At 38.6% G+C, this 21,661-nt stretch overlaps 1 protein-coding gene across 1 annotated transcript in view; it reads left to right on the forward strand.

Moving 5' to 3' along the window:
• Nucleotides 1-21,661, forward strand: part of PTPRC (protein tyrosine phosphatase receptor type C) — a 114,105-nt gene that overhangs the window by 52,552 nt on the left and 39,892 nt on the right. Inside the window, exons 3-11 of the mRNA XM_062210738.1 lie at nt 1,684-1,710; nt 6,219-6,356; nt 9,557-9,700; nt 10,679-10,753; nt 11,855-11,881; nt 13,463-13,681; nt 15,468-15,596; nt 17,058-17,195; nt 21,083-21,202. Coding sequence (XP_062066722.1) covers nt 1,684-1,710; nt 6,219-6,356; nt 9,557-9,700; nt 10,679-10,753; nt 11,855-11,881; nt 13,463-13,681; nt 15,468-15,596; nt 17,058-17,195; nt 21,083-21,202 — 1,017 coding nt within the window. The remainder of the gene's footprint in view (nt 1-1,683; nt 1,711-6,218; nt 6,357-9,556; nt 9,701-10,678; nt 10,754-11,854; nt 11,882-13,462; nt 13,682-15,467; nt 15,597-17,057; nt 17,196-21,082; nt 21,203-21,661) is intronic.

Here is a 21,661-nt window from a genome sequence, read left to right on the forward strand (position 1 = left end):
AAGAATACGGAGTCCATACCCCTCTGGGGCACCCTTGAGAAAAGTTTTACAGATCAGTTGGTTCTCAGAAATAAAATCAGAAGGCAGGAAATTTTCTCAAATACTGGCCAATCACTTCTTCCTTCTGATGCTTGACTGCCATCTCCATCCTCAGTTTGCTGTCACTTAGCAAAGAACTTCGGGATCTTTGTTAAGAGTCCATGAGTAATCAGGGGGATGAAAACACACGTCTCTTCACTATTGACTGAATCCAGCTTCCTCACACCAATAAACCTCTCTTTGCGACATCCCCACACCCTCAGATATTAAGAACTTGATCTGTGCTATTCCCTGTCTTACTTTACTTCAACAATTTCCTTCTTTAAAAATATCCTCTAGCCTTCACTCTTGTTGTTTTCAGTTTCCCTCCTTTGAGGAAAAGGTGGCCACTGGGGCTCTCTTCAATGTTCATGAACCTGGGGATCCTATTGCCTACCCTCCCTCTTAGGTAACCTGGGATCTGTGCTGATCAGCAGCCTCAGCTCCTGGATCTACTGCGAGCCACCAGCCTTTACATCCCAATGCTACTAAACATTTTTACATGGAATCTAAAACACATTCAGCTATTCAGTCCCACCTGCTACTTATTTCTTCATTAGCTCAGCTTATGTTTCCACAATCAATCTACTGCAATTCAAAACATGATCAATCAATGTTTTTCTTATCATTTATTCCTCTCCTCACTACCTTCCCAATACCCCACCTCCCGTCATCACTTCCAAAGATTTAAGCCTTGATGACCACTTCCTAGGTGTTTCATGGCTCCATTTTGCCACACCTTCCTTTTTGGGGAGGGGAAAGGTGTACCGTTTTCTTCCTATGGGATAGCCCCTCTGTCATTTGCCTTTCTGTAGTCCTGATTTCCTGTCACTGCTTTCCCATCAAATAATCCATTTTCCATTTCACAAAAATGTTGGTATAAAATCCTTGTGCTTCTTATTAGACCTTCCCTCGAAGACTTTCTCCAATGGCTATCTGAAACTTGTAAGATAAACCTTAACTTCTTATTCTTCCGGGACATGGCTACATACACGCAATAGATGAATGTGTCCAAGAAACCTTCTCTGACACCACGTCCATGAGCTGGCCAAGACCCCAGCAGTCTCAGTACGATGATCCCCCCGTGTGCTCCTATAGCACGTGCTGTCTCACTTGCCATTACACTGTATAGATTTGTTTTGTCTGTATCTTACATTAGCCTGAGCTCACTGAGGGCACAGAGATTTCTGTGTGTTGGTCAGATTCCTTCATTCCTAGCACATGACATTATGTTCAGCGCACAATAGGTGCTCAGCCAGGAATCATTGTCTGAATAGATGGATGCAATTGGCAAAAATCTTTCCAAAAGTTTTTTCAAACGTTTTTATAAGGTGGATATTAATCCTAAAAGTTCTACTTGAGTCTTTTTTCTTATTTTGCTTGGAAATTCAAGAAGTAATAATAGTGTGTTGACACAGTTCAGCTTTATAAAGCCAACATAAAGAAAGGGAATAGAGATTCATTGGGGTAAAAGGTACTAAATATTGCTACTGTGTTAAAATTTTCTACCATAGAGATGATGGAAATATGGAACTCTGATATACAATTATACCTACATATGAAATTTGAAAATTTCTAAGTGATTTCCTTTTTTCCTTTTTTCAGGGCAAAGCTCAATTTCCTCCACACCTGGTAAGAGGCATATTTGCATTTTTAAATATTTTGTTGTTACCTAGTTTATACATTTAATGTTAACAGAATTTTTATTATTCAATTAAATAATTTGAGGAAAATTTTTATAAAAATGAAGGACTCTCAATGTTCACCCCTTGTGGAAATTCCTGCTTATAAAACAAAATGCTTGATAACCATTTATAGCTATTATTAATTGTTTGTATATTATTGTATATAAATAACTACTTTCTACAGCTTGACAGTAAGTCATATGGCAGAATACCAGCTTTTTAAAATTTTAATACAGAAAAATTAAATTTAAGTTAGATCACAAAACTATAGTCAAAATGGATTAAGAAATGATCTAATAAATTAGAGAAGTCTTAATGTAAATAATCTTTATATACATGTGTGTGTGTGTAAAATCCTTTAAGAGTAATTTGCCTTTTCAATGGTATGCAAAGGCTTTATTAAGATATTATTTAGTGATCAGTTCCAAACTCTACTGGCGCAACTGAATTAATAGTCTTTAAAGTGCCCTAGTCCTAAGATAAATTAAACAATGATGATGCTACAAATAAATCCAAACATATTCTTTACAAAATGAGATAATATAAAGATAAACATATATAAAGATAAATTATATCACTTCAATGTTATTATTATTGAAAATACATTTCTTCCTGAAAATATTATTATTTCCTGAATAATATTATATGGTGGGCAGTATGCGATAAAATGGTAAGTAAAAACATTGAGATAATTCTGATTTAATAATTATAATGCACAATTCTAAATGAGGCACAATTAACATATTCTTACTCTACCTTAGTGACTTGAATTAACATGTGTGTCTGATGTAACTCAATTTTTAATTATTAAATATTTAAAAAATATAGTTTGCAATTCAAAGAAATAAAAATGTGTACAGCTCTATAATTTTGAAACCCACAGAGTCCAAGAGTTTTTAATTAAAAATTTAGATGTTTACATATTCTTTTCAGTAAAGCAGCACAAAACAATGTAAAGGCCTTTTATTCTTGCTGTTAATTTGCCCTACAGGAAGCTTTTACATATTTGTACTCTCACATCAACTGTGCAAGTACCTATTTTACTATCACTTGGTCACATTTTCCTCTTCTGTAATGTGAATTTGAACTGTGGCAAAGGTTTTTTCAGCACCCTACATAGTATCTCTGTGTGGTGGTGGTGTTGAAGACGTTGTGTACATATGGATCATTTGTATATCTGTCTGTTAATTTTGTTTTCCAAGATTTTAGACACATTTTTCTTACTTTGTTTTAATTGAATTTATTAAAAAGTAAAAAGTCTATGTGTATCTAGAATATTTGCCTTTTTTTCTCCTAGAACCTATCTCTCCTAATAATCCCCTACTGCATTTATCTTTATTTTTTCTTCATCTGTAAGTCTGTATAATAGTTTCCTTTAATCATCTTTACACATTGTATGTAATCTTTCTGAATCCAGTTGTTTTGTGAGAGTGAAACATAGCAATGGAACGGGACGAGGGAAGAAGACAGCTTTGAATTCTATTTCCTCACTTCTATCTTTAGCCGTGATTCTGTAGCTTATTTTATATCTATGAGTGTCTATTATATTTATATCTCTTTATGTATTTGTATATATGCATGTACATACATGCATAGCCATTTGCAAATCCATACACACACCATATGCATCCGCACGTATGTGCCCTATGTCATATATGTATGGGTGTGTGTGCGTGTGTATGTGTGGTATACAAATGATGCGCTGGGGTATTTAGTAAGCTCAGATGAGCATATGTTTCATGATGTAATTGACATATTTCTCATCTTCTCCTTCCATCTCCCATTAACGTCACAGGACTGACCTCAACAGAGACACCCAGTACTCTGCATCCCGTTGACCCCTTACCTGCTCGCATCACGGCATCCTCACCCGCCAGCATCTCTGACAGAGGAAAAGACTCCTCAGAGACCACGCCTCCACTTAGTGCAGGCGATGCTTCCACCCAGGCTTCCGTCCAGGACTCTGTGGACAATACTAGTGCTCTTGACACGACAGGTTGGCACGGAAATGCAGTCCCTGGCAAACCTGGCCTTTAAAAAAGATTCTAAAGTGATCAGAAGAGTTTCCCTTTAACTAAACTATGGATGCAGTTTCTAAGTATGCGATTTTGTTCAGGTACATATAGTGCAGGACATCTTAGATGTCCATGAAATAGTAGCTGACTACAATAATCCATGTCTGTTATTAGGGAGAGGGAAAGCAGAGGAGGAAGGACCCTCCAAGTCAATTTAGGAAGCCAAGGATTCTTCACATCCCCTCTGCCCTCAGAACTACCCATTCATCCCCCCAGTGCCTGTGCACATAGGTTCCCTGCAGCTCCAGACAGCTCTGGGACAGATTGGAATTCCTCCCTCCTTGGCAGGTATCCTAAGTGAAATCTTCCCATTTGTTTCTTATTCCATCTTAGATTGATTATCACAAAATTACTGGAGATAAAAAATTTATTTTTTAAAATTTCACCGAGGATTGACCCAGATTGTTATTTGGGTTATTCTATTTTAAATCTGGATTTCTCCCAGGTGTATTTGTTATTTGAGTTTCTTCCAGGACTGATTGAGTGTTGATAATTGGGATTATTTAGTGATGTTTGCATTTTGTAAAAAAAAAAAATGAAGAGGCTTTAATTAATTAATTAATCAAGCTTGTAAGGTAATGTAGCCATATTTGTAGCAAATATCAGATTGAAACAAGAGGCAATGTTTGCCAGGGAAGACTGCCAAGGCTCCTTAGAATACTGACATTGATCATTTCTCATTTTAGGTGTAGTGGTTTCTCTCTCTGTTCAGGACATAATTCTGTAGTCATGGTTGTTCATGCTTTTCTGAAATCATGTGCTACACTACCATCTTCTTATGGCTTGCAGACATATCCTGATAAAAGAGACAGGCTACTGGGGCAGTTTAACCATGTCATTTATCTTAGTTTGTATAGCAAGCTTGAATAACATAACAGAAACTTTGTTTTAGGCACCTAATGATGAAATTTACTGGTGATAGCTAGTGGTCACTGCCTCCTTATATTGATTACGTCATTTACCCCGGACAGCAGAGCAGAGCAGTGGTTCCTACCTGGGGAAATGCAAACAGCTCAACTAATTTCCTGAAGTTTATACAAAAGCAATGTAAAGAGGAAGCAAGGAGCAGGTGGCTGCGCAGAACATTCCATGTTCGTCATTTTCAGTGCCTAAGTAGTGCACTCTGTGCCAACTGTGGTTCCCGCGTTAGAGGTGTCACATTGCCTGTCACAGACACAAGAATTTTCGTACAACATCCCTAACTTTTAATTTCCACTTTTTTACCTAATAATAAAACCATTGGTTTTCACATAAAGTTGGAAAGTAGGTTTTAGGTGCAATAGGCTAGACATAAGGATGAACAGCTGTAAAATGATAACTTACTCAGGCATAATAATGTAATGTAGAAAGTTTCTTACACTTTCAAATTAAAGAGAACATTTTCTTTTCTGGAAAACAGTCACTATAAAGTGATATTTCAGTTTTCTATGGGGATAAAGTCTGCATGTGTAATTTTCTTTATGTTTATAACTGATTTATATTGTGGATACAATCAAATTTTTCTTATTGATTTGCTTCGGGGAAATACTTTAATCAGTTTTTCTAACAATATACACCTTTCCAAATTGCTTCTTTTAAACAGTTACAGGAAGCATCCATGGACATAACATTAAATTTAAGTGTGTAATGTTTTTCCAAAAATGCTTTATGAAATATGTTGAAAAACATTACCAGTATGGAAGTATTTATTTGCATTTATTCATATATACGTGTACAAATACTTCCCACTTTAAATATGCCTTACATGTGCAGTGCAAATACCATCCTCCCCAGTTCCTGTTCTTCAAAGTGCCACTGCAGTTCTCATTATAAATCCTCGAGGCTCTGAGCATATGGTTCTGCGAGTGTGTATGTGTGTGTGTGTCAGCACTCACACAGGGGACTGTTTCCACATCTCTTCCATCACTGGATAAGACAAACCGTTCCGGATCCTAACAGTGTCACAGCCAAAAATCGTTCCTGTCGATTTCCTCTCCTGCATGTTGGCCGTTGAATATACGAAGCAGATATCCATCACCTATCTTGTTCACTTTTAGAAACGTCTTGTTCTCTTTGCGATTTGTAAGATACACTAGTATGTGGGAGGATTCCTCTCGTTCTGCCTTCAAAGCGATGCCCCGACTTTCAGTCAGTAGAGAGCATGAAGAGTTGAGACACCTCATAGTGACTCCGAGGTCAGAGAGGGGCCTGGAGGGGTGAGATCTGGCCAGCAGCCTCCTGGGAGGGGTCTAGGAACTCGGGTGCCTCGCCCAGCCAGTCTGATGTGGGACGCCTCACGTTTTCATAGATTGGGGCTATTCACAGTTGGGTAAACTCAGGTAGCAACCTGCTTCCTGTAACCCGCTAGTGCTCACGTTTTTCATCGCTCTCTCGACCTTAGGTGATCCACCTGCGCCGACGCCTCACCTTCCCACGCACACTGACTCGCAGGCGCCCCCTACCGGAGCTGACACGCAGACACTCAGCAGTAACGCTGACCTCACCGCACTCACGCCTGCCCCCAGCAGCAATGACACAGGTTGGCTGGCCCTGTAGAAAATCGTGCGAATACGAGGAGTCCCTGACAGCTGCCTGTATTTAGCAATGGCGGGAGGAAATCCAGCCCCTCGTTCCACGTGTAGCACTCGCTAGTTGATGAGTTTGGAATTTCGTAGCTACCCTTAGCGTATGAAAGCAGGTAACAAGGGGTCTTTTCACGGACACAAAAATAAAAATATTCTGAGGCTGAAATGAAAACGTCGTGGGACGTCACAGCCATTCAGGACACTATATATTCGTTCATATTTTGGGCAGTTATTTTGCCTTGAAAACTTCCTTTTGCTATTAATGAAGAAGAATGTATAATAACATCAATGCTATGTTAATGTTAATATTTTACCCACTGTCCTTGTATCAACAAACACAGCAGTGAAGATCAGGTGATGACTATCAGAGTATCATGAAGTTATAATTACAATGCAATGATTCTTTAATGAATTAGAAAAAAGAGATGTTCATGTTTTTGTGGCATCTGTGGGTTGTAACAACAACGTAAAATATCGCTGACTAAATGACTTCATGGCACCCTTAAACTAGAAAAGCAAGTCCACCTGTTCACACAAATGAGTGCAAACTTAGTTAAAGATACAGACGAGGGTCTACATGCCTGGGAGCCTACTGGTCTCACTTCAGCTATGACTCAGACATGGAAGTCCAGCCCACCAACTAGGATAATTATTATTTTGAAGCATGAATACTGTTCCCCTGGCATAAAAATCATTTCAGGCAGCCCATACACTTTACACAACTGGCATCGCCTCCTTCTTCATCCCACACATTCTGGTTCCCAAGTGGAACCACACTCAAATGATCTGAAGCTTTGAATGGATGTAGGTTCAGAAGCTGTGGAGGGGAAGAAGCTAAAATAACGAAAGACTACTGACCCTCATGGCTGGTGCTCACGGAAATCAGTCTGTTTTTCCCCGATCAGGGAATTCTTCTCATAGTGCGTAATTCCATTGATTGAAAATCTGCTAGGATTAATCACCCTAATTACAACTGTAAATTCCACTCCTCATCCTCACTGAGATTAACTACATAGCAAGGGAAAATGATTTGCCTTGGAGGAGAGCAGCAAAGGTGTTTGGAAACAGTGGAAGTGAACCCCGCAGGACAGGGTGAGGACAAGGGCTGCTTGGGAGGAGAGAAGAGAGCAATCTGGTGGGAGAAGATTTGGGAGGAAGGAAGAAGGAGGGTAAAGTAAAGGGTAGATTAAATAGACCTTCCTTCTCTTCACTTGTTTTATTGGAGCTCTTCTCTGGGGTCCAGAACTCAAGAACTGATGTCTATGTTATTCTATTCAATGGTTAAGTTAAATCTGGGAGTGTAACGGCTTTTGAAGACTGAACTCAAAACTCTAATTCATTTTTTTTTTTTTGGAAAGTGCACTTCCAATTTTAATGAAAAGTGTCTATCTGTGTGTGAAATTTTGGACTGTTCTCCATCACCGGGAGATACCTGTACACTCCTATCAAAGCCTTTTATAGAACATGCATGCATGCACCCCGGCTGAATTGGAATCTGACTACAAATGTGAGATTAACTTCACATCATTGAACTGATAAACCCAGGGATCTTTTTTATAAGACTTATTTTATTTATTTGAAAGGCAGAGAATGAGAGAGAGAAAATGAGACAGAGAGTTCTTCCATCTGCTGGTTCACTCCCTAAATGGACCCAACATCCAGGACTGGCCCAGACCAAAGCCAGAAGCCAGGAGCTTCTTCCAGATCTCCCACATGGGTACAGGGGTCCAAACCCTTGGACCATCCACTGCGTTCTCAAGCTGGATCAGAAGTGGAGCAGCCGGTACTCAAACCAGCACCGATATGAGATGCAGGCATCTCAGGCAGTGGCTTTACCCACTACACTACAACACCAACCCCCTAGAGATCTTTTTTTTTTTTTCTTAAAAGATTTATTTATTTATTTATTTGAAAGTCAGAGTTATACAGAAAGAGGAGAGGCAGAGAAAGAGAGGTCTTCCATCTGATGGTTCACTCCCCCATTGGCTGCAATGGCTGGAGCTGCGCTGATCTGAAGCCAGGAGCCTCTTCTGGGTTTCCTATGTGGGTACAGGGGCCCAAGCACTTGGGCCATCTTCCACTGCTTTCCCAGGCCATGGGAAGAGAGCTGGATTGGAAGAGGAGCAGCCGGGACTCGAACCGGTGCCCTTATGGGATGCTAGCGCTTCAGGCCAGGGTGTTAACCTGCTGTGCCACAGCACCGCCCTCCAACCCCTCCCCCAGAGATCCTGACAGTGAAATAACCAAGCTTGCTCTTGTTTAGAGCCTCACTCCTATTTCTTCTGCTTTTTCCATGGCAATTAGCACAGCGCTAGTCATCCGGTAGGCACCCAAGGAATATTTATTTTTTGCCTGTGCCGGGAGGGTGTAGAATGCACTAGGTGCCATAACTGGGTGCAATGGACAGTTCCATCAGTGACAATACTAGATTCTCTGTCAGTTACCTCTTAGGCAATTTGAAAATGCAGGAACTATGTCAGCGAAATGTGGTTTGTTATTTCCAAGCCAATATGACTTTTTGCTAGCCAGAAGAGCCTACACAGTGAAAGTAGAATTGTCACCTTCAGCTGAAAAGGAAAAAAAAAAAAAAAGACTGAACTTAGCTGCGGTGCAGGCAGGGGCCCATTCAGCTCTATTTTCAGAAACTTACAAGTGAGCACCTGCACTCAAGGGTCATCCCCCAGAGAGCTGCCCGGTGGGAGGCTCTCTCAGGGGCTAGGTTCCACTTCCTCTGTGACAACCTTAATGTAACCTGTTACGCCTGGAGCTCCACTTCTAACTGCACGCCCTCAGCACCGCTGCGACAGTGTCCCTCTCTGTTGAGTCCATGCACTTTTAATATCACTTAAGGCAGCCCTCCTCCGGGAGGCTGGGTTGCCCGGGGCCATTTCTCAAGATGCCAACTGTTATTTAAGTTGTGCGCTTATTATAATATGGCGTAAGTTACCCATCGCCTGCCCCAGTATTCATCTTCCACACGCGCCCTCCACCTGGGAGTACGGTTTTATGGGATGCATTAATTATGATCCTGCAGAAGCGTTGATTGTTTATTGCTCTGTCACAGCTGCAGTCATCGTATTTATGCTGGCTGCGTGGCCATTGCCTTTATGTCGGGAACCAGTGACCGGTGACATAATGGCCTTTCTGATTGCAGATGTGCCCGGAGGGTGGAGCGCAGCCAGCACCCTTCCCGCCGACACAGCTCTCACCTCCGCCGCCACCCTCAGTCCCGCACGCAACAGCTCTGCTGCCTCACCTGCACGCACCACTCACGTCCCTCCCAAAGAGAACGCCTCAGGTTTGACCACGATGATGCTGCGGGTGTTTTAGACTGTGGAAATGGAGATGGCAGTGCAAAACTTCAATGCAGCGCCTTCAGTGCGCGCTAGACATATTCTCAGGGTTTCCGTCTAACAAGCCTTCGCATTGATATGAAATTAGACAGAAGAAACCTGTCAGTAAGCTGTTCCTGGGCATATTTTATCGTATTGGGAATTCTACGGAAGTTCATGGCACAGAAGAATAATTGATAGGTGGCAGTGTCAGGGATCAAAACCAGTGTCTTCAACTTTCTAGCTGATTTTGGAAAAGTTACTAAATTGAGGGCACCTCACAAAGTTTATGGGAAAAATAAAGTGGGAATATATTTATTTTGGGGCCCCTAAATTTTGAAATCCACGAGGGACATCGTTTTTTCATAATACACATTCGCACAAGCATTCTGAAGAGCCCATGTATGCTGGCATTTCAAACATTTTGGCACCAATATAAACATCTTTAATTCCATCTCTGTGACCCTTTTAAATTACCCTGGCACTTTCTGAGTATCTATTTTCCCTCCTTTAAGAATGGATATAAGATTAGTCATTTTGTAGGACTGATGTGAGGACTAAATATATGAAAAGTCTGGTATTCAATGGATATTTAAAAAGAGAACCTATTACTCTTTTAATATTCAAAAGAAATAGAGTTTGAATTAAGTGAAAAGGAATAGTTTGAGAATGATTATGCATCAGGTAAGAAATATACCAAACAATGAATTGTTTCCCTTTAACTTATACAACATTTAGTTCAGGTTATTTGAAATACTACTGTGAAAGGACCAGTTGTAGTTATGTTTTTGAGTCATTTTATTTTGAAAACAAGCAAATGGCAATTCAAATGAGAACTCGTAGAGCAAAGATTCAGCTAGGAAATCATCTTTGCTAGCAAGTTTCCCCTGCCCTAAAATATGACAAAGTCAATAACTATTCTTCTTCTGTTCATTTCCTTACAGATTCCAACCTTATATCCACTGCACCATCCACTCTGAGCTCTGCAGCAAGCATTGTCCCTTCAACCACAACAATAGGTGACAACCTGACCCTCAGTCATGCAGTCATACCACCACCATGTACCTGGGCTGGGCTCACAAAAGGGTCTTCAGCCTGTTCTACCTGGGGCTGCTTTCTTTGAAAAGTTTCTTTCTCTCTCTCTCTCTCTCTTTTTTTTTGTCCTAATTCTGAAGGCCGTGAATAGCACTGTGCAGCAGGGCAACCACCCATGAGATCAGGATATGAAGTTACAATAGCAGCAGCATCTCCTCAAAATTGCGCCCTTTATGAAAACATGTATGGGAAATACCAGATCTACTAGAACGTCTGTCTCCATGAACGGGTTGAGGTGGGGTTGTGGAAAGGGGCTGTGCCTCCCAAGAGGTGGGAAGCAGAGCACTGATTACAGAGCTCCCGTCCAGCAGTGAGGGAGCATGGGGGCCAAGGAAATGGGTCACCAGGAGAGGGTTACGGCAATGGAAGGATCGGTGGCCAGTGAAGGCAAAGCCAGCAAGTCCCCCATGCTCCTCTAAATTCTTTCAACTCGAAAACACCATTAGCAGAGATCTTTTAGCTTCCACAATTCACATTTCCTTCCAGTTCTTCAGTTAAATACAGAAGTTCACTTAAGATACCATTCAACGTGTTGAGACTGCATTTATTACCCTGGATGAGCAATGATCTTGCAAAAGCTAGGCTAGAGAATAAAGCAGTCCTTATCTATTATCTGAATTTTTTCAAAACAAGAATGTCAACTTCAGGCTCTAGGGACTATAATCATATAAATCTATTTTGAGATTAACCCAAGGGAATAATCACCTTTAAAATACTTTTGGTTGGATGAATATTTGACAATGTTGCCATAACACATTGAGATGTGCACCAAATAGACTCAATATTGTGATGATCACAATTGTGTTTATTGGGTAATTTCATGAAAATGTTGAATAAAATTTATCCATTTATATTAAAGGAAGTTTTGAAATCAGAACATTGAAGTAGGCAAACCCTGCATTACCTATTAAACCTAACAAGATAGACGTTAGAGTTTCTAAAGTTGAAGTACTATAAGTCACCTTTAGCAGAGATATTCTAAAACAAAACATTAATGACTTGCATTCTTTTTATCTCTATTACAGCAACTACTGAACCTCTGCCAGCATGTGGTAAGTTTGTTTAGAAGCTACCTACATCACTGCCTCTCCCTTCATTTCAGGCTGTCTAGCCCTACCAACTAGCTAAACCCCTCTGATTTCTCACCAACAAATGATTAGTGCTGCCAGCTTTTTAAAGGTTGATTGATTTATTTACTTAAAAGGCAGAGTTACAGAGGGGAGGTGGAAGAGGAGATGAGAGGGAGAGGGAGAGGAGGAAGAAGAGGAAGAGTGAGAGGGGAGAGAGGAGAGTGAGGGAGAAGAGGGAGAGGGAGTTGAGAGGAGGGAGGGAGGGAGGGGGAGACAGAGAGAGACAGAGGGGAGGGGGAGTGAGAAAGATACCTTCTATCTGCTGGTTTACTCCCCAAATGGCCACAACAGCCAGGGCTGGGACAGGCTGAAGCCAGGAGCCTGGAACTACATCCAGGTCTCCCATGTGGGTGCAGGTACCTAAGTACTCAGGCCATCCTCCACTGCTTTCCCAGGTGCATTAGCAGGGAGCAGGGTTGGAAGTGGAGTAGCTGGAACTCAAACCAGTGCCCATAGAGTGGCAATGTTCACACTTCATGTTGCTTAGTTCATGTGCTTTTTGATGACTGGAGTTCTGTCCACCTCTCATGCATCATGCTTCCTGCATTTCTAACTCAAGTCCTAAGGGACAGTGGACAGTTTTCCAAACACATGCTCTTCTCTCCACCCTCTGTGTCAACTCCTGCTTTTACCTCTACGCTTGGAATCCTTTACAACCCTCATCCTCCAACTCTTGCATCTCTTTTTCTATTCCATGCTTATGTTTTAGAACACAAACTGAGTCAAACTCTTCTGCAGTGCTCTCCAATATGAATTGATTCCTTTTTTTTTTATTTTGCATGATCTTAGGGCATCTGCATGCATCCTACACTTCTGTCTCCAAATTGGACTGTACTTTTCTAAAAGTTGATTATATCTGACTTGTCCTCATAGTACCAGTGTTTGGGACAGTGTCTTAAACATAATAAGGCTTGAATAACTTTTGTCAAACAAAAATGGATAATATTTGTTACAAAATTATTGTTACCAGTCAATGGAAATTGTTGATACTAAAGAAAGGTGTTTAGGAGGAGTCATTATCAGCAGAAGTTTACATAATAAAGGCAATGAATGAGGGGCTATGGTGTCTGGATCATTAATGTTCCACATATTTGGAAGAACAGTTATTAAGCTACATTTTAGAAAATAAAGAAGATTGTATAGCACCAACCATTTGGACACTAGTTCAAATACCAATGACAGATCTTATGAATTTATGGTGATCAATAAAGATTGGACTTTGTTCTCGTGGAATTTATAATCCACTTTGGAAGACAGACATTAATGCAGTAGCCTTCTAAATACAAGTTCACACGCTGGGTCCTTGTTAGGTAAAGTAAAGAGAGTTTTGATTGAATGTTATGAAGATACCAGGAGTGTTTCTTCTTTTTTTCATGTTCCTGGGGAACTTGAAATGATAACATGATTGATAATTTTGAAAATAAATATTAAGACATTTGTATTTCATGTAATTTTATTCATTTTGGAAAAAAAGATAATTCTCCCTGTTTTATTTTCTTTCAGCTACAAAATATGCTGACATCTCTGTGGAATATATCCACATAAAAGAAAATAAGTCAATTACAGCGAAGCTAAAGGTTCAAGAGGAAGTGGAATGTTCTCCTCGAAGTTGTATAAATAATTTATTACCTTATCTGCAAGAATGTGAACAAACCAGTATTGACATATCTCACAATTCATGTGTTAGTCCACCCAAAAGGGTAGTCTTAGATGCACCACCAGGTAAATATCAATTTATTTCTACTTGTATATTTACAAGAAGCATGACAATTTCATGTGTGCCTGTTCTAGTGGTCGCAGGAATCAGCTTGATGAGAGACCCGGGCTGAGAGAAAGTCAGCAGTGGGTGAACTTCCTGGTCTCCGACTACAGTCACTCTAGAGAGTGATAAAGGACCTCCTCTCTAGAGCTCCGCCTGTTGGTGGGAGGAACCAATACACTCATAAGAAAATAGAGCTAAAGTGAAGTGAAGATGAAGCAGTTGTTGCTTCTTAAGCTACTGCTGGAAAGAGGAGTGGGAGGTGGCAAACAGACGCCTCAGAAGCCCTCCTTACAGAGATGTTTTGACAAAGGTGTCAGGTTGCCGTGTGGTTTAAAAAGAAATCTCTCGCCCTTTATTAATTTAAGATGATTGGTTTATTAGCATTTAATATGTTAAGATCTGATACATCTTGAAAAAACAGTCAATTTATTCATTTTTCCTAAATACTACTGAAATAAATCATCTGTTAAATGTAGAAAATGACAATACTTAGAGATTCAATCCCGTACAGGAAACTCCCCCATATACCGTGTGAATAGCTGTTCTAGTAACAATCAAAGGGTAAACAAAAAATCAAAGGAACAAAAAAACATAAAATGAAGTGATTGATTTCAAATGTGCCAAAGCTGCAATTTTATCTAGATATTTGCTTGTGTCTTGGTTTAAAAAGTGGCATACATTTCCTCAGCAGCAACTGACTCCGTCAGCACCTTGACTTTGCACTTCCCAACCTCCAGAATTCTGAAACAAAAACTCCCCTTGTTTAGGCTGCTCAGGCTGTGGTTTTCTGTTATAGCAGTCTGAGCAAATATAATTTCCATTTTTGGATGAGAGAATTTGAATTGTTAAATGAAATCATGGTTAACTATGTTTGACTTTATGTATCATGTTGGAAAATTCATATTCCTACTTGTGAAATAAATGATTTTGATTTTGTATCAAAAAATTTTTAAAAATTCACAGCAGAATTCATCAAAAGTGCCTGCAAGAAGAGTCTCTAAGTGATTGTTCATTTAAAAGGCATTAGAATTATACAGTCTTGGAATGTCTAATCTTAGAGGAGCCTGGGGACCATTTAGACCAGTTCTTTGTATTCTGTTTCAAACATTTAAGACAGTATGAACAGCTTTGGATCATCTCCTACTAAGAACAACAAAAACAATTATGCATATATGCACATAAAAATTGTACATCATTTGGAGCTTTCAGCTGCCTGTTTTTTGTAAAAAAAAGTTTTACTGGAAGACAACCTTGCCTATTCAAAAAAAAGGAACATAAATTTTAAGTGAAACACTGCCAACATGTATGGTGTAAGAACAATGATAATTTTTTGGTGGAGACCCTCCATAGCATTTCTGTAATGATGCATAAATATTTAAAATAGTGGACTTGTTAATTATTCTTATTTGATAATTACACAATATATACAAGTATCCAAATATCACATTATCCCCATAGATTTGTACAAGCATTATGTGGCAGTGAACTAAACATAGTGTATATAAAGTATTAAAAATCACATTGTCCTCAGAGATTTGTGCAATCATTAGGTGTCAACAAACTAAAAACGATGGTAGTAATAACTTAAATAAAAAAGAAATAAAACTCTGAGTTATTCCACTTTTTCAGAAGCAATTACAGTGCTTGTCAAATGTTATGTGATGAGTATAATTTTGGTGACTTTTAATTGAGAATATGTCCTGTTATGAAACAGTAGTCAAGTCAGTTTCTGTGTCTTCTTCACAGTGCGTGAAACCTTTCAGTTGATTGACTGCACACCAGTTGAAAAAGCAAACACTTCTATTTGCTTAAAATGGGACATGAATGCCAGCTCCCCTTGTGAAAAAAACAAAATTAAGTACCAATTTGAATGTGGTAAGAATACGAAATTGTTCAGAGAATTTTTATGTAGTAGGAGAGTGTTTCTCTCTCTATCTCTCTCTCTCTTTTTCTCTCTCCTCACACACGCACACACACATCAGTGGGGAGGGAAGTATGTGGAATGTTTAGAATCAAATAACTGTATTATGTATACCACTCAAACAAGAGATAAATGCTCCCCTTGAAAACTCAATATTTAAGTTCATTTACCCAAATTTTCTTGGCACTTGTTATATGCAAGCATTGTGGAAAAGTTAGGAGAGAGGCGTGTTATGAAAGACTGATGGCACACATACTCTGTTAGAAGAAATGAAAAAACGATATGCATCAAGAGTGCACTTTTTCACCCTCCATCAACAAAATCCAATACAAGTTCAAGAAAACTTAGAAAGAAAATAGAAGAACCTCAGATGCTTTTCTAATAATGAATTTGGCTTATGTTTAGGGAGCCAACAATTGAGATGACATTAGATTTTAAGTGTATTTGGTGGATTTAGTGAGATGAAATCTCAACCTCTTGGTGTCAGACTGTCTGCCAGGTCATAGTTGGCAAACCAGAGAGATGTGCACTTGTCCACACAGAGGGTGGGTGTGGCCCTGTGTGTATTATCACACTACGGAGAAGAGGTAGAGCTGTGTTTCAAGCAATATGAGGAAAGCAAGAGCAAATATATGGTGGAAAAGAGATAAAAACATGATTGAGAAAATCTTCTCCGCAGAGGCTGACCCAGATGTAAACCTAGTCTTCGAACAAAGAATGAACTGATACCTTACCGTATCAGTTAAATTAAGGACACCTTCAAATGAAGCTTTACTTGAGAAATATTGTCATAAAAGTCAACTTTCAGGGGGCAAATGTTTAGCCAAGCAGTCAAGATGCTGGTTACGAGGCCTGCACCTCTCATCAGAGTGCCTGAGTTCAATTCCCAGCTCTGCCCCCAAACCCCAGCTTCCTGCTCTTGCTCACCTGGAAGGCAGCAGCGAGGGCTCCACTACTTGAGCTCCTGCCGCCCACATAGGACTCCTGTCTCCTGGCTTCAGCTCTGGCCTGCCTCCAGCCATTGCAGGTATTTAGGGAGTGAGCCACATCAGAGTTCTCTTGCTGTCTCTCTATTTCTGTCTCTGTCTCTGTCTCTGTCCCTTCTCTCTCTCTTTTTCTGTTCCTGAAATAAATAAGCTTAGAGACCACACAATCCTGAGCTACCTACTCTCTCTCACCTTTAGTCTTTGGAACCAGACTCTGGCTGTGGGGCCCAGAATTCTGCAGTTAAAAGAATCATGATGATAATGTTGATAATAATAATAATAATTTTCAGTATCTTTGACTTATTATTTAAACAATATGTGTAGGTTTTCCACATGATAGATATCAATATTATAAATATGTAATCTAAAATAAAGCTGAACATAATGTTCTATATTGATATACTATTTTGCTATGCTTATTTCTTTCAGCTGGTATAAAATCTGAAGATAATGAAATTAATATAAAGGACCGTTCACCCAACAGTAACTATACTTGTGATTTAAAAGTATTCTATAACAACTATATGTTTATCCATAAAGAAGAAGTTATTAAGACAGATTTTGGAAGTGAGTATATTACTTATATTATATGTAAAATTGCTTTCTCTTTCACAATCTTATAATTCTTTGAGTGTCACAGAAAATGAAGGTATAGATTGAGAAAATAGATTTCAGGAAATAAATTTCTATCAGTTTTTAAAGTTGAATTTAAGAACTAATTACACAAGGCCCAAAGAATCTTTTTGCAAATTGTAGACTATTCTGAGGTTGTGTTGGAAACAAAACTGTGAACTATGTAAAATACTTTGTTCACACATTTCCTATGTCATGTGCTTGGTCTTCCTGTAGCATCATTGCCCTCTTGTAGTATATCTGCTCCTTTGCCCCTCTCTCAGATCCTGCCTCTGTCTGACAGAAGTGAGCAAAGAAGCTGATAAAATGCAGTATAAGCTGAAGGAAAAATAGTAATTACTACCAAATAGCCAGGAATCTAAGTCAGATTATATTGCTTACCATACATAATGCTTTATACATTTATGTTTTTATTTTATTTTATTTATAAGTATATATAAAATATATAAATAAAAAGATATGCAAATAAAATAAAAGTATGAAAAATGATGGAATCTGGGAAGATGGAATTGGGAGGAAGTGAAAAAGCTCTAAAATTGCAGTCTTCATTGTAAGTATAGTGATTCCAACTGAGTTAGTATTTTAGTAGAAAAATAACAGCTGAAAAAGTAGAAATAAATGGCATTGTCTATAAATTGTAGACTAAGATCATGGAATATAAATTTTCATATATCACAGGAGGAATAGAGGATGGAGGAGAAGTTGATGGTTGAAGAGGAAGATAGATGAGTAATGAGAGATAGATGATAGATAGATGGAGATTGATAGGTAGATAGATAAATAGTTAGAAAGAATACTAAGCATAAAATAGTAGGTAAGAGAGTAGAAACATCACAATATACTAAAATCACAATAAATTTAAGTGGGTTACACAGCTATTCAGATTTGAGTAAAGCAGAAATATATTTTGGGACAATTTTGTAGCCTTAAGGAAAATAAGATTATATTTTAGAGAAAATTGTTTATCACTTTGTTATATATATAATGCATGAAAATCACTAGAAATCACTTGCCAGAAAAATGCAATGATAGCAAAAGGCTGAAAAAAATACCAATGCTTAAAGCAAAAAAAAAGAAAGAGAAAATAAAAATAATAAGAATTTATTAACAAATCTAACAACTTTTTCTTTTTTTAACTTTTATTTAATAAATGTAAATTTCCAAAGTACAGTTTATGGATTACAATAGCTTTTCCCCCACCATAATTTCCCTCCCACCCGCACCCCTCCCATCTCCTGCTCCCTCTCCCCTTCCGTTCACATCAAGATTCATTTTCTTTTTTTTTTTTTAATTTTTTGACAGGCAGAGTGGACAGTGTGAGAGAGAGACAGAGAGAAAGGTCTTCCTTTGCCGTTGGTTCACCCTCCAATGGCTGCCGCGGCCGGCGCACTGTGCTGATCCGATGGCAGGAGCCAGGTGCTTCTCCTGGTCTCCATGGGGTGCAGGGCCCAAGCACTTGGGCCATCCTCCACTGCACTCCCGGGCCACAGCAGAGAGCTGGCCTGGAAGAGGGGCAACCTGGACAGAATCCAGCGCCCCAACCGGTACTAGAACCTGGGGTGCCAGTGCCGCAAGGTGGAGGATTAGCCTAGTGAGCTGCGGCGCCGGCCAAGATTCATTTTCAATTCTCTTTATATACAGATCAGTTCAATATAAATTAAGTAAAGATTTCAACAGTTTGCACCCACACTGAAACACAAAGTATAAAATACTGTTTGAGTACTAGTTATAGCATTAATTCACATTGTACAACACATTAAGGACAGAGATCCTACATGAGGAGTAAGTGCACAGTGACTCCTGTTGTTGACTTAACAAATTGTCACTCTTAATAATGGTGTCAGTAATCACCTGAAGCTAACAACTGTCTTTCAAAAGAAATAATAAAGTAGCCAGACATCTGGTAAAACAGCTTTTCCCCCTTCGATTTAAATGAAAAAACTAAAATTTAAGAATAAATTTAATAAAAGAAATATGATAGTTATGCACTGAAAATGTAACACATTTTCATATGACTTAATGGAAATATACTGGAGTGTATTTATTCTGAAATTTATTCCTACTTATAATTACGTTTTCTTAATTTCATTTTCACATTTTTTATGACTAGAGTTTATAAAATGACTTTTTGTATGAACCTTGAAATGTGCCACATTGCTAAGCTTATTTATTAATTATATTTTTGTAAAGTTTTTGAGTTTTTGATACAACAGACGAAAGTGATTTGAAAGAGACAACTGAGGACTAAAGAGAATATCTAAATATGTCTCCCCATAATCCTCCAAAATAAAATCTCAAAAGAAGCCAATAAAACTGTATAAAAACTTGAAAAAAAATTTTATATTAAATGTTGATATTAGCACAATCTTTATTATTAATCAACAAACAGAAATCCCAGAAAGCTGTTTTATATATTTGATAAAAGCACAAAAATATTTCAGTAGGGGGAGGATAGTCTTTTCAACCAATGACTTTACCTCTCAACAGGCACAAAAAATTAGCTCGAAAGGGATCACAGACCGAAAAACTGATGGGAAAATGTCTCGTCAGGGATGTAGGAGGATAGCTTTGTACCTTTCATGGAGGCAAACATGTTTAGGACACAAAAAGCAAGAATACAGGAAGAAAAAAAATTAATGAATTGAATTTTATCAAAAGTGAACAGTCCTGCTCTTTGAATGAGGCTGGTAAGGCAATAAAAGAGCAAGCCATAGATCATGGAAAACTGTCTACAGGTAATTTTTCAACAACGGAAAAACATATTTCCTGGAATATATATTTAGAGCTCTTTCAGATCCAAATAAGTCATCAAATAGGCTGATTTACAACATACAGATATTTTAATATATACCTCACAAAAGAAGATATACATGTGACTAATAAGCATATAAAAGAATATGAAACATTATTAAGCATTTGGGAAATGCAATTTTTTTAAAGAATTATTTTATTTATTTGAAAGACAGAGTTACAGAGAAAGGTAGGGCCAGAGAGAGAGAGGTCTTCCATCCTCTGGTTCACTTCCCAAATGACCACAATGGCCAGAGCTGAGCTGATCTGAAGCCAGGATGCAGGGGCCCAAGGACTTGGGCCATCCTCTACTGCTTTCCCAGGCAATAGTAGAGAGCTGGATCAGAAGACGAGCAGCTGGCACACAAACTGCAGCGCCCATATGGGATGTAGGCGCAGCAGACTGGGGCTTTAATCCACTGCACCTCAGCACCAGCCCCAGGAAATGCAATTTAAAACCATTAAGAGATGAAGATGACATTAGCATCCTCTCAATTACTAACATTAGAAAACTGAGGGTGTGAACTAATGACCCAGCAATTGCACTCCAGTTACACAAGGGCAAGCAGATTCATCCATCACAGCTCAAATACTGGCAGCAACCCAAATGTTCATTTACAGTTGAATCATAGATAAAATGAGGTATTTCTTTACAATGTAATACTACTAACCAATAAAAAAGAAGTAGCCCATGATACATGCAAAAATATGAATCCAGAGCATTATGTTAAGTGCAATATGCTGAACATGTACAAGTACATAATGTTTATTTTTATTTATCCAAAATGGAGAAAATACAAATGAATCTACAGTAACAGGAAGTAGATTTACTGTGAAGTGACATAGGGTAGTTCCCACAATGCCACACTGGTGTCACATTACTCTAAAGCAAATCCAATGAGCCTGGATGTTTTTCTTTATTTCATTATTAATTAGCCAAAATGTTATTATTAATCATGCAGACAGGCAGTATGAAGAATATTTTCTCCTTGTCTCATTTTTCATATTCTATATTCGTTCTCTTTTAACAGTTCCAGAAGAACCTAAGAATCATACTTGTGAAAGTGCTAGTCCATTTAATGGATCAATTACTTGGACACCTCCTCAAAATATATTTCATGGATATAAAGTTTGTGTTGGGACAAATCCAGGTAATTGTGTCAAATTTAATTGACAGAGAAGTGAAGAATTCAAACATACCAGAAATGTGGATTGAGCCAGGGAGCCAGAGAGCTCTCTGCATAGAGACTGTGGTGGGCTTCCTATTAGCTTTGATTTTTAAACTCCTGCCATTCACTAAAGGTTTTTCAGTCCCAGAAAAGACTGAAATCCAGAACATCTCTAATACTTAGTTGCCTTTCTTCAAGATGTCTTAGTTCTGGAAGATTATGCTCATTTCTGGCTGGCTAATATTGTGTGACTTGTAATGGTTTGTACTCAGTATTCAAACACAAATAACAAATAACAAGAAAACACCCTCCAAATCTTATTCCACTTAGGGCACATGTGGATTCATTTCCACATGGAATCTTGGAATATAGTTTATAGTGAGACCTCTGAAAAATAATGTAATGAGAAAAAAAAAAAAGTACCACAACTAGTTCAATCAT

This window comes from Lepus europaeus, chromosome 14, assembly GCF_033115175.1.
Source record: "Lepus europaeus isolate LE1 chromosome 14, mLepTim1.pri, whole genome shotgun sequence".
Lineage (NCBI taxonomy): Eukaryota > Metazoa > Chordata > Mammalia > Lagomorpha > Leporidae > Lepus > Lepus europaeus.